Source organism: Dreissena polymorpha, chromosome 15 (genome assembly GCF_020536995.1).
Source record: "Dreissena polymorpha isolate Duluth1 chromosome 15, UMN_Dpol_1.0, whole genome shotgun sequence".
In the NCBI taxonomy this organism is placed as follows: Eukaryota; Metazoa; Mollusca; class Bivalvia; order Myida; family Dreissenidae; genus Dreissena; species Dreissena polymorpha.
In genome coordinates, this window is record NC_068369.1 from 55,972,238 (window position 1) to 55,990,919 (window position 18,682).

Consider the following 18,682-nt stretch of genomic DNA (forward strand, 5'->3'; position numbering starts at 1 on the left):
AATAACTTCGACACGGCCCAAGTGTAGGGTAGAGAATAACTTAGATTTAAAGCAAGTAAATGGTATAGTATAACTTCAATATTTCGCAAGTATGCGGTTTAGTACAACTTCGATATTCTGCAAGTATAGGACATGGTACAACTTCTATATTCTGACAGTATATGGTTTAGTATACCGGTAACTTCGATATGCCGCAAGTGTTGCTTGGGTTCTTTCCTCGAATCGGTCTGTTACTATGGACATGTCCAATGTGCTTGTTTTTGTTTTGTTTATACAAATAAAAATTAAAAATGTTTTCAATTTTAATGAAGATCTATTTTAAAGGGATCTTTTCACGCTTTGGTAAATTGACAAAATTGAAAAAAGTTGTTTCAGATTCGCAAATTTTCGTTTTAGTTATGATATTTGTGAGGAAACAGTAATACTGAACATTTACCATGGTCTAATATAGCCATTATATGCATCTTTTGACGATTTTAAAACCTAAAAATTATAAAGCGTTGCAACGCGAAACGATTGAATAATTTGGAGAGTTCTGTTTTTGTCGTTAAATTTAGTGAAACTACGAAGATTGCTTATATAAGGTATACAACACTTCAAGTATATGTATTCGGCGGAATAGCTCAGTAGGCTAAAGCGTTTTTACTTCAGGACTCTGGCAGGACTCCAGGGGTCACTGGTTCGAAACCTGGTCCGGGCAATGTTCTTTTCCTTTTTTAAATTTTATTCTTGATTTTTTACTGGAGCTTTTACGATCCAATGTTTACATTTATCGTTATAAAGCATTTAATGAATAACTTAAAAAATGCCAAAATCTGTGAAAAGGCCCCTTTAATTTGAAGTGGCCTTCAGTGTTTTTAATGTAACAGAAATCCAGGTGGGCAAAAACGTTTTGTAAGTATGCATACACGGCAAATCTTTGGTAAAGGCTCCAGTTCAACTGTTATTTATTTGCTAATTACAGCCCCTCTGAATTGAGCATTTGTTAGCGTTCAAGAATTGCTTTTAATATTGAACTTTCCTATTCATGTGTACATACTGAGCTCGAATGGTTTCATCAGCCGATTAATTCATTAGATAAAATGAAAATCAGGATATTATAGCAATTCGCTAGAACCCTGAATTTTCGCATTAAAAAATTTTCGCATTAAAAAACGGCTTCAACACACACGAGCGATGGATCAAAGTGTGCGAACGGGAATACTATTCTATAACGTATAATTTAATGCACCGACATTGCGTAGGAATCAGATAAAAACTTGGAGGAACGTATAGACCTTGAGCTGAATATGGCCCTGCCACCCCCCCCCCCCCCCCCCCCCACCCCTGTTTTAAGGTTACGTTCTTCTTAATTCTTTAGGCATGTGGCATAAATTGACAAACGTTTGCACAATTCTGTTCGGGGCTTTACATACGCATACCCCTAATTTAACATATCTACTCCTTCCAATTTTCAATACTGCTTCTATTAATTTTTAAACAGCAATATTCCTGTAAAATAACTAGTTTCACAGCCTATACTGATTATCTGTAATAAATTTCTACTGTGTTAATGATAGTAACAATCTGTCTGCTATTTGTACAAGAGATATAGAGAATACTGTGTTAGTGTGATTGTGTACTTAAATTTATCCCACGAGTGAAGAAAGGTTTACATGGCGAGGATATAAAGGATAAACAAGAGGCCCTTGAGGGCCTGAATCGCTCTACTGCTATAAACACTTTGCAAGTTTGGAAAGAATAAGATGGAGACTGTGTAATTAATCGCGCAAACAAGGAGAATTTTCTCAAATTCAAGGGGAGATTATTGTGTACTTATTTCTCCGATACTGCTCATATTTAATAGGGTTCAAGTCCTCATTAATATAAAGATACTGTGCAAATTTGGAAATAATTGGATGAAAACTGTGTAATTAATTGCGTAAACAAGCTGGATTTCAAAATTTTATCATATTCAAGGGGAAGTCATTCTGGACTTATTGCTTCGATATTGCTCTTTTTAAACAAGGGCTGTTTGTAAAACATGCATGCCCCCATATGGGTTGTCAGTTGTAGTGGAAGCCATTGTGTGAATACGTTTTTTGCCACTGTGACCTTGACATTTGACCTAGTGACCTGAAAATCAATAGGGGTCATCTGCCAGTCATGATAAATTGATCCAATTTAGCTGGATGTAATAGTCCACAAGGCATAAATGGGTTAAAGTTTTAGAAAAGAAAAACCCCAATGATATTTGACCTTTGACCCTGAATGATGACATTGACCTTGACTTTTCAACACTCAAAATGTGCAGCTCAGTGAGATACACATGCAATCCAAATATGAAGTTGCTATCTTCAATATTTCAAAAGTTATCAAACTTTAACAAAGGAACTTTAACCAAGGTTAAAGTTTTTGGACACACACATACAATAAATGAAATATGGGTTGTCAGTTGTAGTGGCAGCCATTGTGTTTATACGTTTTTTGTCACTGTGACCTTGACCTTTGACCTAGTGACCTGAAAATCAACAGGGATCATCTGCCAGTCATGGTCAATTTACCTATGAAGTTTCATGATCCTAGGCCTAATTATTCTTTAGTTATCATCAGGAAACCATTTTACTTTTTCGAGTCACTGTGACTTTGACCTTTGATCTAGTGACCTGAAAATAAATTGGGGTCATCTGCCAGTCATGGTCAATGTACCTATGAAGTTTCATGATGATAGGCTTAAGCATTCTTGAGTTATCATCCGGAAACCGTTTTACTGTTTTGAGTCACTGTGACCTTGACCTTTGACCTACTGACCTGACAATCATTAGGGGTCATCTGCCAGTCATGATCAATGTTCCTATGAAGTTTCATGATTCTAGGCCTAAGCGTTCTTGAGTCATCATCCGGAAACCATCTGGTGGACGGAGGGACAAACCATCTGGTGGACGGACGGACCGACGGATCGACATGTGCAAAACAATATACTCCCTCTTCTTTGAAGGGGGGCATAAAAAAGGGTTGAGTCCTCATTGATACAAAGGCGCTGTGGAAGTTAGCCAAGAAGTGGATGAAAATTATGGACTTAATCACATATAAAAAAATGATTTTTCATTTTTTCTCAAATTCAAGGGGAGAAATATCTGTACTTATAACTCCGATATTGCTCATTTTCAATAGGGTGTGACTCATCATTCAGATAAAGACACTGTGCAAGTTGGAAAATAATTGGATTAAAACTGTGGACTTTATTGCGTAAACAAGCCTTATTTTACAATTTTCTCAAATTCAAGGGGAGATAATTCTGGTCTTTTTACTCTGATGTACTCTGATGTAACACATTTTCAATAGGGTTTGAGTCCTCATTAATATAAAGACACTGAACAAGTTTGAAAAGAATCGGATGAAAACTGTTGCGTAAACAAGAAAAAGTCTAACGCACGCACGCACGCACGCACGGACGATGGAAACCACGCCATGACATAAGCTCCCAAGGCCTTCGGCTAGTAGAGCTAAAAAGGGTCTACACAATTCCTTTATGGGGGGGGGGGCAAAAGTGCTCTGGGCTCGCGGCTTCATAGGACGAGATAAAAATAGAACACAATGTATTTTACGGTTCAACAAGTTCGTACTTGGCATTTGTATACAATGAAAACAGATGCCATCTGATAAACAATCGGATGGACCCTACACTTTATTTAGCGTACGTCAAAACTGCAATCTATATTCCCTTGTACAGGTGTATTATTTTCCCAGCCTTCCTCGAGATTGACAGTCTACTTGTCAGTTAATTAAAGCATACTCACATGACCTTGATCCGGTAGATAAAGAAGATACGGTGCATTAAACCTGGATGCCACAACGAGAGGATACTTCATCACAGTTACCGCTTTTCCTGATTTAAACAGCTCACATGTCCCTCCAAGCTCGTCCTTCATCAGATAATGATTGGGCTCACCAGATTTTAAAGTCCCATACACGAAAAGCAATATATTTGACATTTCTTACTTTCACTATTTACCTACACGTTGTGTTGATAAACATTGAAGTGTCGCTTGAGTGGTTTCCCGTATACTAGCGAGTTACCAATCTCCACGCAGAGTTGCCGTTCTTTGCTAGGTGGCAGGGGATATATCAGTGAAAGGGGGGGTCCATGAAAATTACATATCTTTAGGGTAGGTGTTACCTATGGTCTTTAAAAATCAATTAGGTATTTATAAGATGTATTTCTTGTGTTAGGTTGTAGAAAGAATGTCTCAAAATTTTGGAAAAAAACATTACAACTAGCCACAGCTCCCTAGCAAGGAAATTTTGAATCTTCAAAAAGAAGGTTTTCACTTTTGTCGGAAGTCAATATTTCACGCTGCAGAAACAGAACAAAACTTTGAAGGTAAATTGTGAAAAATCTAAACGTATGGGAGACACTTTTCTAGGCAAATAAACAAAGCACAGGGATGAAATTAATGAGTAATGTAGCCAAAACTAGGATTGCATTCTGTTTGAATGTTCTGTGCATGCCATGAAATGGGTCAAATTTCTCAATTTTTCATTAAAAATGAGGTGGGTGGGGGAAAGATCAAGGGCCATAGTTTCACAAGTGAAGAAGCAAGCCTTGTCTTTGGTTGTATTTTCAATGTATATTGCCTATGCTATGACACTGACACAAAAAGGCTTTCTTGTGTCACTTTCTGTTTTGATGCAATGGATTTGACTGTTTGCGGCCTTACGGAACTCGAAATTTGGTCAAAAATATATCCCCTGCCCCCTTAATAGCAAAACGCAAAATTTTAAAATTGTGTATATCATACGAAAATTGATACATGTATTCCTCAAATGTGTTGCGGTAACAAATCGAACATAATTTTGCATATATCTTTTAACCGCTATGGTTGAGATTATGGAAAACAAAGGGAGGTAATAATGTTAAAACCATTGCTAATTTTAGGAAAATTTCACGTGTGCTGGTTTCGCACTGGAAAACAATGTTTAAACTCATATTTGTGTAATAGCATCTACATTTGCACATTTTCTGAGCTTGAATACTTAAATAAGCAAGATAAGTCTGCAGTTTTGTAGAAAAAGTTGGTAAAAATAGGAAAATTATGCAAAATAGTGGTTTGTAACATGCCGCAAACATAAATTCTTTTTTTCTTCTTATTTGAAGTCATTATGGCAACATATTTCTTCATGTGACACCTAACAGATGAAGAAAGACTAAGATTGAAGCATTTATTTGATAATATATACGAAATAATAAGTGAATGCCACATCTGGAAGGGGGCGTACGCTCCAAGCGTCTATGGTGTTCTGCGGTGTAGTTTTTGCGGCAAAAGGCTAAGGCTTAAAGCTCACCATGCACTATATTATCTTGAAAATAAACATGCCATGTCATCAAAAATGCATGTGTCACATTTATGCCACAGTAAACTTTGTGTCAACATCAAGCACTTAAGTTATGGGCCTCAAAGCATTAACAAAAGGAAAATATGTGCTCATGAAGGTTCCCTATGCACTTGAAAATGTTTCCAAGCTGTGTCTTGTTTACAATGATGTTCTCATAGTCAGATATATTTGCCCACTGTTTCCAATTGTAGCACTTTGATTTTCAGACTGTGGTACTGTTTGATGTGGTCGCAGTTTAATAGGGAGAACGAGTGGACCCCGAGAACGATTACACGCATTCAAGACATCGTTAGCCACAGAATCACCCAATCGCACGACACTTTCCAGGTCAGGGTCTGAATTCAACGGAATAGAATCTTGAACTTGTTTCTCTACACAGGGCACATGCCTGCAGAAACTTTATAGTTTGGAAATACTCCTTTTTTGAAAAGTACACCTTTGTTTTTCCTAGCGTGATTGTTTTTATAACTGTGCTGTGATTTCTTATGGAGTGATCTAATTTTGAATGGTATTTTAATGAATGAATATCAATATTTGGTGCATGTATTATGTAGTCATATGGGAATATACATCTGTAAGACTGATTGATAGTGTCAATAATCATTTTAAACATTTGACATATAACTTGTGTGCTTCTCTACTAAATAGAGTCAAATGTTGTGAATAGGAACACTATTTTTTGGATTATTTCTGTTCTGGTTGTTTCCCTTGAATTGTGTGAAATTTTGGAATTACTATTAAATACAAACAAAACACAGGATACAGTCCAGAAATGTCGCATTTAATTCATTAAACATTATATTTGAATATAACAAAAGCTTTTTGTTTTATTATGCATATATTAAAAAACTTAAGGTGGCAGGGGATATATCAGTGAAAGGGGGGTCCATGAAAATTACATATCTTTAGGGTAGGTGTTACCTATGGTCTTTAAAAATCAATTAGGTATTTATAAGATGTATTTCTTGTGTTAGGTTGTAGAAAGAATGTCTCAAAATTTTGGAAAAAAACATTACAACTAGCCACAGCTCCCTAGCAAGGAAATTTTGAATCTTCAAAAAGAAGGTTTTCACTTTTGTCGGAAGTCAATATTTCACGCTGCAGAAACAGAACAAAACTTTGAAGGTAAATTGTGAAAAATCTAAACGTATGGGAGACACTTTTCTAGGCAAATAAACAAAGCACAGGGATGAAATTAATGAGTAATGTAGCCAAAACTAGGATTGCATTCTGTTTGAATGTTCTGTGCATGCCATGAAATGGGTCAAATTTCTCAATTTTTCATTAAAAATGAGGTGGGTGGGGGGAAAGATCAAGGGCCATAGTTTCACAAGTGAAGAAGCAAGCCTTGTCTTTGGTTGTATTTTCAATGTATATTGCCTATGCTATGACACTGACACAAAAAGGCTTTCTTGTGTCACTTTCTGTTTTGATGCAATGGATTTGACTGTTTGCGGCCTTACGGAACTCGAAATTTGGTCAAAAATATATCCCCTGCCCCCTAAACAATTTGCATTCTCAATCGTGATACATCGGCTATCTCGGATTCCTCCGTAAGATAGGCCTCGTGGCTAACGGTCGCCATATTGCCTTGTATTACTACTTTACTACCCAAAAGGTTGTCAGTCTATTGTTATGAGGCTGTATACGATGCGCGTTGAACTAGCGCCAAACTTTTTACCGAAACTTTGATATTAATAGCACTATTAACGTTCATTTGTGTTGCATTTTGACCTATTATCCAAGTGATTTACTTTTCCATTATTATTTAATCACCCTATCATCCCATTTTTAAGATGAAATTACGGTGTTTACAAAACCAACCAAACCGAAAGTGAAACTGGATGCATTACGTTTCGCGATGTAAACATTAAATATTTGTTCAGTTTGAGGAAGCGAATCGATAATAGACGTTGGAATATGTATGCAATACAGACTATCATTGCCGATTGTAATACTGGCTAAAAAATACCTTTTATGACAGGTCATGTATAGAACGTTAATCAAATAGTGACCATAAATCACTACAAATGTCTGGGTTGTTCATTAATATAATTAATGCACGTTTCTGATCTAATTGCCTGTATCTAGTTGTAATTACCATGATATTGATAAAATTAAAACTTTTTTTTTCATAAATTAACATTACATGTTTTATTTTTATCATTTAGGGAATATATAATTGTATCATTATCATCTTTAAATATTCTGAAGATCTAAATTATCACGATTACTTTAAAGTAGAATTTTTAAATTTTACTCATTATTTTTAATGAATTTGCACATTTGCTTGATTCAAAATAAAATCTATTAATAAGGGTTTCAGTTGTTAGTTTTAACCCATTTTTAGTTCGATTAAATTTAAAGTACTAACTACGTACATGTATGTGAAATGCTCTTGAGTTCGTTTCCTGGGCCTAGAACCAGTACTTGGGTGTCTCTTGGAGATTTCTTAAGAATGCTCCCACACTGGGGATCACACCAGTGACCTCCAGAGCATTATACAATTGAGGATGCATCAAGATTAAAAAATGGTACATGTATAAATTAATAAAGAATCAATAACAATCAGAAACTGTGCATTTTTTCAGTATTGTGTGAAAGAATTTGAAGTAATTATGTGTGTTTGAAATATGATTTATGTGAATTTGAAGAAATATATAAAATTTAGTGATTTTCTCATTCAAAACTGTTTATTACATTCTAAAGTATTCAGAATGTATTATTGTAATATTCATTCAAATTTTTTAGTACAAAAAGCACTTTTCCCTGGCATTTGTATTTATAGTACTTACATATTTTATAATTCTGACAGCATTTATAAACTGTGTTCATGCAAGCATGAAACCGGTTTCATTTTTTGAGTATTTAAACAAGAGGGCCATGATGGCCCTGTATCGCTCCACTGCTGAAAAAAGGCTGAAACAAATTTCTCTGCATGTGCAAATACTTAAATATAGGCCCTATTTAAGCACATGTACACTTTTGTGACCTTCTGGGCTGGGTCAAATTTAACCCCAGGGGCATAATTTGAGAAAACTTTGTAGAGGACTACTATATCTCACTACATACAAAATGTGGTAGCCCTAGGTCCTAGAGTTAAGGACAAGAATATTTTTTAAGTTTTCACAAAATAAGCAAGATATAAGCGTATATAATGTTCAATTTTGTGACATGCGGTTCCGGATAAAATTTGACCCAAAAGGCATAATTTGAACAAATTTGGTAGAGGACTATAAGATGTTACTGCATACCAAATTTGGTAGCCATAGTCCAAATGGTTTTCGACAAGAAGATTTTTAAAGATTTCTCAAAATAGGCACTTTAAAAGCGTTTATTCAATTTTGTGACCCCCCCGGGGCAGGGTCAAAGTTGACCCCAGAGGCATTATTTGAACAAATTTGGTAGAGGTTTATTAGATGTCACTACATACCAAATTTGGTAGCCCTAGGCCCAATGGTTATGGACAACAAGATTTTTAAAGTTTTCACAAAAAAGGCCCCATATAAGTGTATGTTCAGTTTTGTGACCCCGGGCAGGGTCAAATTTGACCCAAGGGGCATAATTTGAACAAACTTGGTAGAGAACTATAACATGTCACTACATACCAAATTTGGTAGCCCTATGCCTTATGGTTAAGGACAAGAAGAGTTTTAAAATTTTCACAAAATAGGCACTATATAAGTATATAATTGATTTTGTGGCCCCCGGGGCAGGGTCAAATTTGACCCTAGGGATTAATTTTGAACAAATTTGGTAGAGGACTATTAGATGTCACTATATACCAAATTTGATAGCCCTAGGCCGGATTGTTATGGACAAGAATTTTTTTGAAGTTTTCACAAAATAGGCCTTATATAAGCATATGTTCAATTTTGTGACCCTCGGGACAGGGTCAAACTTGACCCCAGGGGCGTAATTTGAACAAACTTGGTAGAGGATTATAAGATGCCACTACATACCAAATTTGGTAGCCCTAGGCCCAATGGTTATGGACGAGAAGATTTGTAAAGTTTTCACAAAATATACCCTATAGAAGCATATGTTCAATTTTGTGACCCCCGGGGCAGGGTCAAATTTGACCCCAGGGGTATAATTTGAACAAATTTGGTAGAGGACTATTAGATGTCTCTACATACCAAATTTGATAGCCCTAGGCCCAATGGTTATGGACGGGAGATTTTGAAAGTTTTCACAAAATAGGCCTTATTTAAGCAAATTTTCAATTTTGTGACCCCCAGGGCAGAGTCAAATTTGACCCCAGGGGCATAATTTGAACAAATTTGAAAGAGGTTCACCCCAGGAACATTCCTAAGAAATTTCATCAGAATTGGACCAGTAGTTTAGGAGAAGATGTTTAAAGGAAAAGTTTATGCATGGATGCACGATGGACACATGACCTTTGGCCAGTGGAGCTAAAAATCAAATTAAACATTTAGTTTTGATGTGAAATCAGTTTTTATATGCAAGTGTCTATTTCACTTATAAATTTAAACAGCATATTATTCATTATTGAAAAGATTATTCCAAGCTTGATGTCATATTTCAACTTTGCATAGTGTAGTTAATTGAACATTGTATTGAACTGTATGGGCAGCTATATTTTTTAATTTATGTATGTTGTATTATACAAAATGCATTATTTCTACCACAAGTAGACCATATAAGGCCTACTGCTACTAAATAGGCACTGGTATGAATTTGACACTGTTTTTGATGCTCATACAACACTTTAATTATTACAACACTTTAGTATATTAAATATTTTCAATTTTTTGTTCAACATTTTTTGCAAAAGAAAAGAGTGTCTTAATGCATTTGAAAATATACTTAAAACAAACTAAAAATGCATTTTAACATACCTTTTTCCTGGTAAAGTGTATTTGGGATGATAAAAAATACACTTGAAGAGTATTAATGCTGGAAAAATGCAGAAAAAAATACATTTGTTTCTGTTAGAAGTGTGTCTTGTCTGCATTTTGAAGTGTATTAAATACATCAAATGCAGATAAATACAATGCCAATACTGTTACATGTATTGAAATGAACATAAAATGCACTTGTTCTTGTAATTAATTGCTTTAGTGAATTGAAATAACCTTTTATAACGTTTTAACAAATAATAATACCTTTTTATATAAATTTTCTTTTGAAATGTGACACTTAATAGATTTTTGCACCACTAGTAAGAGATATAATTTGTGCTCATAATGCTTTATCATTACACTATATAATATCATTTGTTGTATGAAAATTGCCCGTAAAATTCATGTGAAAGCTCAAGAGATCAATAGCAGCGTGCTATACCCTGCTCCTTTTTACATGACTTGATGGTATTTAGTCCCCAATTCTACATGGCTAAGGGAAAATTAATGTGCAGATTTGACAAATAAGTCTTAACTGGGATCCAATAGGCAGACTTTCATATTACTTGTATTTAATTTAAATCATGATCTGAATTGCTCTTTGGCAAATCTTTGTTGGTCACAGTAGTCAACTGAATTTTGTTTACTTTGTAGTGATTATATCTTCTATATTTATCAGACAACATCTTTCTTCAAAAGTTTAACATGATTGCTTGGTTAATTTAGAAACAAGATCAATGCATCATAACATAAAATGAAAATATGTGTAATAGTAAAAATGGCAGCAAAAAAGCACTAGATTATCTGCCTTAAATCTGAGACGATGTGTTGATGTATTGGAATTTCTCATAAATAATGTGTTCCATAGTTGTATAATTGTATAGTCGCATGCATGAGTGGTGTCAATGTCACAATACCAAGTAAAGCCTATAATTTACTAAAACAATTTGAAGTTTGATGTGTGTTTTTTTCAAGATCTGTTATATATAATTATATATACATGTATATATATATTGTTGAAAAGTTAACATGCAATAAGTTTACTGTAATTAGGTGACAAATAGTTTTACTGATTTGGTTGGATGCATATATGCAGATATATCATGGTTTGTGCAGAGGACAGTAGCAAAAACAAGAGCTGTCTCGGTAGGATGACATACGCCCCGATAAACGCTTTAATAGAAGTTATGATAATTTTTCAAAACCTAAACGCCGACCCTAAGTTCGAGGTCAAAGGGGTCAAAATTTGTGTGTGTATGGGAAGGCCTTGTCCATATACACATGCATACCAAATATGAATGTTACATCTGAAGCGACATAGAAGTTATGAGCATTTTTTCGAAACCTAAATGCAAAGAGTGACGGATAGACAGACGGACAGTGCGATCACTATATGCCCTCCTTTGGGGGCATAAAAATGTGTTTCACATTGTTTTGGTAAATTAGTAATGTAGACAAATGAGCAGAATCATCAATTATAAAGTTATTGATTATAAAGTGTTGCTGGCATATTTGATGCATTCATCTAGCTATAAGAAGGTCCCTGTTTTATCCCCACTGGCACAGCGTGAGGGTTCTCAAAATCTTTAAACAATATGAATAACTACAAATAGGGTCAAGAGCCTTGTTGATATGGGGGCTAAACACCTGAAATCAAAGCGACCCAGGTTAAAGGCCGAGGCAAAATTAATAAACCAGAGGCCGCATGAGCCTGCTATACTCAGAACAAGTATTGTTTCTTCTCAGAAAACTGGCTTAAGTGTCTTACTAAGCTTTAGACTTTGAGTTTCAGTGCACTCAATCTTAAATAAATTAGTCAAACTAAATAATAATTTGTAAAAAATAAACATTCTGCACAAATTCAATTATTTACTTTACCTGTGTGCATGAATCATTTCAGTCTTGATGGTTAGTGAACTATGTCAAAAGCACCATATCTATGAAACACTTGTATTTTGAATAGTGCAATGTTCCACAGAAATGATGCTGATGATAATTCTACACGATGATGAATTATTAGATATATTTCTAAATTCCCTTTCCACCAACAATTCGGTTATTCCACTACCAGTTCACATGCTTCATACACAGTTGAAAATAACACTATTTCACTCAACAACCGTGACACATGTACTAAATTTTTCAACTTTTCGCAATTATCGTGTAAGTACCTGTTATCGAACAGCACCTATTATCAGACGTTTTGTTTTGGTTCTGTATGCACATGCGCAAAAGTGCGCATGACGTCACATTGTTAAACAAATGGTCGCACATGAAGTCCATGACCTACTTGCCTACTTAGCTTGAAACAAATGCGCCGAAAACAGGTTAAAGAAATGCATTTATCGTTATTTACACTGTTTTGTGTGCTTTTTGCTATTACTTTTTGAATGCATTTATCAAAACGCGCATTTACACACCAAAAAGCATATTTCCGTTTGCAATTTTGATTGCAGCAGACGCAGATTTTTTTCGCCGAGTGTGACTTTCTATATACTGGAGTTGTATTTATGAAGTGTCAGGTAATAGGTCATGTTTACATCGGCCGCCATTTTGTTTTGTCTGCTAGAGGTGACAATAATCAGGGAATCATTGTTATGAATTCTTGAAGGTAGTTTAATGGAAAACTTTACAGATAAATCATTTAATGATTGAACAGTTAGTCATTTGTTAAAACAAAATAGTTTTGTCATTTTAAGTGTTTCAATTTTAAGGTAATTTAACGAAATTTCTTAGGTGTTCGATAACTGGTTCGTCTACCATAAACTTGTCTTCTACTGTTATTGTTGTTGTTGTTCTTTTGAAAGTAGTTCGAAAGATGGCGACCATTAACCCAGAGATTGATTTATGAAATAAATCGTCTGCTGATCCAGAGTGTTTGCATTCTATACATAGATGGTGACGTCACTACGTTATTGTCAGTAAGACCGGTGTGTACACAATGTACAATTGATCCAGCTATGCTGGTTCCAGTCAAATCTTTTCGCGGATGATGTCGATTTACAACCGGTAGTATTTTCCGCGCTATAGTTGATTAGTGAGAATTTCATGTCCGCTGTTACAACAAAAAATTAAAACCAGATGTAAACTATGGCGTGTCAAACGTTGCAAAATTCAATGTTCCCATATGTATGTGGTATAGTTGTATATATATGTTGTATATTTCCATTTGTGTGTGGTATAATTGCATATATATGTTGTATAAATTGATATATATATGGTAAAATCCATATTTATGTGGTATATTTGAATATATATGTTCTATATTTCCATTTGTGTGTGGTATAATTGCATATATATGTTGTATAAATTGATATATATATATGGTAAAATCTGATATATGTATTGCATAACAAATATATGTTGTATAATTTTATATTCATGTTTGATATTTTTCATATATATGTTCTAAAAGTTCATATATGTATGCAATATTTTGATATATATGTGGTATAATTCTGATATATGTGTTGTATAATTTTCAAAATATGTGTGTGGTATAAATTCCATATATTTGTTGTAAAATTTTCATATATATGTCCTATAATTTGCATCACGGGAAATATTTTGAACAGGCGTGACTGAAAAGCGGAGATGGCTAAATCCCGCTTTAAGTGGAAGGAAAAGGCCTCATCAACATTAAAGCTGAAATTTCAATAATGATGCATAAGTTATTGATTTAGATTATTGATACATTTCTTTTGTATCTATTGGAAAATATTCAAAATAAAACATATGAGACCCTTCCCGTTTATAGAAAACCCTGTCCTTGGAAAGGGGCACTTCTCGCTATTCAATCATACCGATTTGACGGAATCACAATTAATTCAACCATTATGATAAATGACTTGCTTTTTGAAGAAAATGAAATAGACTTGCTCTTTGATAAGGTTGTGGATCAATGCCACGATTCGCTGCTGTATGTGCAGCAATATACGTATTGTGAAATATCTATTCTACCATTATTAACGAATTCACTTGCTATATTCAATGTTATTTCGGCTAACTAAATTTCGGACAATATAAAGAACAGTAATTTCGGCCTCGGGACGTGAATAGTTTAAATGTATACACCGAGTATTAACTATTGACAATTACCAATTAAAGTATATATTTTATTTATTGGATTAATAGTCGGAATTCATTAATTATAAAAACGATAAAGATGCTAAATAATGTGTATCACCCAAAGGAGTGTACCCATACTCCCTAACATCTAAGGACCATGCTTCAGCCCTGTGATGTTAACATAGCCATGAAAACAAACATCTTAACTCAAATTTGAGTTTTATTTGAATAGTTATAATTGCAATTTTAATGACACAGGGTTGTATTAGAGCCCTGTGTTGAAAATGCTCTGAACTAAGTAATAAAGATTACTAAGCACAAAAGTCATATTGAGTTTCAAAATATTAATAAGCTTGACGTAATCAAAGCAATATAACAGGCTTTTAACTAAATCCATTCAATAACTAGTAATTTGGTTTCTTTTAAGATGCAGCTCTAGATGACTCCCCAAAAGTGGCCAACTACATTGAAGTCACCGTACCTCAGTACCTCCCAGACAACTTTAAGACCTTTTTTCGCATGATAAGGGGTACTTTTGAAAGAGTTCTGGAGAGAATTTCAGCTGATGATCAGTTTCGCAGAAGGATTGCCACTGGGGGTCGTGAACAAGTTCCATTGGATAAGGACTTACTAATGACGCTTTGGTATTTGGGTAATTTAGAGACAGTAAGGTCTATTGCAGACCGTTTTAACGTATCAAAGTCAACTTTCTTAGACCATAACCGAAGAATGCTGACAGTTTTATGTGACAGTCTTCTTAAGACAGTAATATGTTGGCAATTAAACAATGACAAGCAGACTGTGATTGATGAATTTTAAAATAAGAAAGGCCTTTCTGGAGTCTTGGGGGCAATAGATGGGACGCACATAAATATTACTGCACCAAGGAAAAGGTCTCCGGACTACTTCAATAGAAAAGGACACTATTCTATAATCTTGCAAGCTGTTTGTCGAGAAGACAGGCGTTTCACAAATGTGTATTGTGGGTGGCCTGGAAATGTGCATGATGCACGCGTTTTCCGTAACTCGCCTTTATTTGCTGCACTTCCCGGGTTTACTGGAATGAATCACATAATAGGAGATGGAGCTTATCCGATTTCTACATACTTGATGACACCATTTAGCGATAATGGTCACCTTTCATGGGAACAGGTGAACTTTAACAAGCCATTTCTGGCACCCGTGTCCTCATAGAAAACAGTTTTGACATGTTAAAGAGTAGATTTCGCAGACTTATGTTTATTGATATGGTGGATATAGAGTTCATTGTCAAAACAGTCATTGCAAGTTGCATACTGCATAATTTATGCATTTAAAATGAAGTTGACATTCTTTTTGAAAATGATGAACCGAAAAATGATGATAATAACTTTCCATTATTTTTACATCAAAATAATGTCGAAGGCGTTATGAAAAGAACAATTATAACTAGGCAGTTTAAGATAAACTGAATTAATAAGCCTTCTGTTTCTGTTCACTTGTTGAGACGATTTAGTTTGGTTTACTTTTTATATTAAAAATAATGAAACATACTAATAAAACTTTTCATTGACCTTTTTTTAAATGCTTGGTTTTCACTAATACTGCTCAGTAGTTATTTACATTATTTTGGTAAGTTTTGAGTCCTGATCATGCATTTATCTTCATATTTTTTAATTAAAAGTAATAAATAATTAAAGTGTTCATATGTCTGTTAAATGATTAGGTATTTGTGTATACAACATAATTGTTTTCACATGTTTTCACATGTATGCAATTCTATGCTTTTGAAAATATGTCTATTGCACTTAAAAAAATGACTAAAAAACAATTGCTGTTCCACTTTCATAGCAAATTACAAAACAAACGATAAAATATTTTTAAACAAAAATCAACAACAATAATAATACTATCATCCATAATTTGGAATTTGACACTTATTTCATTAAAACTTTGAGTGAATGCAAAATGCTAAAGTGTTTGAAGCTTCTTACTGCAGTGTAAAGTAAAAAAAAGTTGCATGCATGCAATTTATAATTGGAATGCAAATGTTTAACCTGGAATTGTAGTTAAAATATATTCAGAACTGCACACAAAGAATAATTGCCTAAACATGCATGTATCTGGGCAAAAACATGGAAACATAATATCATATGGTTGACATTAGTTTAAGGTATTTATGTTCAGAATGTCTATGATGATGACATTAGTAATAATTACATATCAATATAAAGGTATTGTGTTTGTTTTTATTGGTTTACTTTCATTGAAAATCCTAGATCACTTCTAATCATCACAAAGTAATTATTCCATACTTGAGCTGATGATCGATAGATATATTTTTGCTTTAAGTGTCAAATTCCATCACAATCTGTTTTAGTATCACATGGCTGTCTGCCACTATGACTAGCTGTCATTGTAAACAATATATTCAATAATATAAGAGCAAAATGTGTCCTTATATTTAACAAAGTAAAAGCAAAACAAATGAACATGTAACTCTTTTCTGATCCCCTGCTCTAGACAAATATAGAATACACATGTAAATGTTCAAACAGATTGAAATCTGTATTACCTTTATTAAAAGGGCAGGCAAAAGAACATTTTAATTCAAGGAGTATACTTGAACAAAAGCACTCACTTGAGAAGAATTGTTGAGTTAGGTTATCAATCTATGAATTGTGTCACTTGAACAAATCCTTGCATTTTCTGTGAAACATATCACCCTAATGCGGGTCTTATTTTGAAGAAAAAAGAATCCGGTTGAAAAAAATGGTCCTTGAAGAAAAAATTCTTCAGGTGAGCTTAAAACTATAAATTAAATGGATTCCATCCAATGAAACTAGTAAAACTAGGCAAAGAGCAAAGAACAATACTAAACATGTGCCAGTGGAGTACAGATACCATTTTGACCTTTTTGTAGATACAACTTGTGACCAAGTGTGGTGAAGATCAGATGAAATTTTGGGACAGACCGACAGACAGATAGACCGAATAAGTGACTCCTATATAGCCCCCATTACCAATGGTAATGGTGGTATAATTACACTCTCTAAAAAAATGGCAATTAACACACATCTATAAATAATGGCAAGACATAAACACTAATACATTGTGCATAATAGAGATCTGTTAAATATCATAACCCTTTCCTACATACACACTTCAAATTTGATCACTTTTGAGTAGGCCTTGACCATTCCTTTAAGAATCATTGTGAAAGGGTGTGGTAATATTCACAGCATGATAGGCCAACTTCTATGTTGCGTTTAAGAAAGCTGCACTTTTGGAGGTTGGTCATAAGATTTTGCATGAGTTTATTATGTTGTAACAATAACATTTAATTTATAACACAATACAGGTTAAATGTGTGATATAATGATCATTCCTAAAAAATGTATTTGTGTTATAAATACAAAGTAGGACATTGACTCAATGAATTTCATCATCACCATTATAAATCCTCATTTTTGTCAACATCAACAGCAGCATCAATCATCATCCGCTCATGGTCACCCAAATTCATCATTATAATGATCCTTGTCAGCAATACATGTACCCTTAATTCAACCACCCGATTACGCATCATTATAACTATCATCAACATCATCAATTATCACCATCATCATTACCCCCCTCCCCCTGTTTGTCATCCTCATTTATCATCATCATTAAAATTGTCACAATCTTAAGAATAATTATTATTTCCATGATCATAATTACCACAATCACCATCATCATTGTCACCATCTTCACCATCCTTACTATCACTATCATCTTCCTCTATCATAAGCATCATAAACTAGAGCTTTGACACAGACGTAACGAATACCCCCACATGCCGCATTGAAACAGAATATTTTGCATGTTGTCTTAACATAAAACAGTGGACACCATACTCAATGTTAAAAACGCACTAAGTGACCCCATGACCTAGTTTTTAACCCGGCATGGCCTATGTTCGAACTTTACCTACACATCATCTAGACACAACTTCTGACCAAGTGTGGTAAAGCTCGGATGAAAACTACTTGAATTAGAGAGCGGACACCGTGCTTAATGTTTAAAACGAACTAAGTGATCCCATGACTTAGTTTTTGACCCGGCATGACCCATATTCGAACTTGACCTAGACATCATCTTGATACAACATCTGACGAAGTTTAGTGAAGATCGGATGAAAACAACTTGAATTAGAGAGCGGACGCTTAATACGGACCGACAGACAGACCGACAGACATACAGACAAGCTCACTCCTATATACCCCATTAAACTTCGTTTGTGGGCGTATAATTATCCACTCATGGTCACCATTATCATCATCAGAATTATCCGTATCAGCATAATATTCCTTGTCATAATCACAATCATCATCACCAACAGCCTTACCTCC

At 34.4% G+C, this 18,682-nt stretch overlaps 2 protein-coding genes across 4 annotated transcripts in view; both read right to left on the reverse strand.

Moving 5' to 3' along the window:
• Nucleotides 1-18,682, reverse strand: part of LOC127860125 (gamma-glutamylaminecyclotransferase A-like) — a 98,234-nt gene that overhangs the window by 26,477 nt on the left and 53,075 nt on the right. The gene's annotated exons all lie outside the window — the stretch shown is intronic.
• Nucleotides 1-18,682, reverse strand: part of LOC127860126 (gamma-glutamylaminecyclotransferase-like) — an 80,155-nt gene that overhangs the window by 552 nt on the left and 60,921 nt on the right. The window contains exons 1-2 of one of the 3 annotated variants that reach the window (XM_052397976.1): nucleotides 3,780-3,966; nucleotides 176-227 (exon numbers count right to left, since the gene is read on the reverse strand). The exons of 1 other annotated variant lie outside the window; for it this stretch is intronic. In XM_052397976.1, coding sequence (XP_052253936.1) covers nucleotides 176-227; nucleotides 3,780-3,817 — 90 coding nt within the window. In that variant the 5' untranslated portion in view covers nucleotides 3,818-3,966. Of the gene's footprint in view, nucleotides 1-175; nucleotides 228-3,779; nucleotides 4,068-18,682 lie in introns of those variants that run through there. One more of the 3 variants, XM_052397974.1, reaches the window with a different exon arrangement.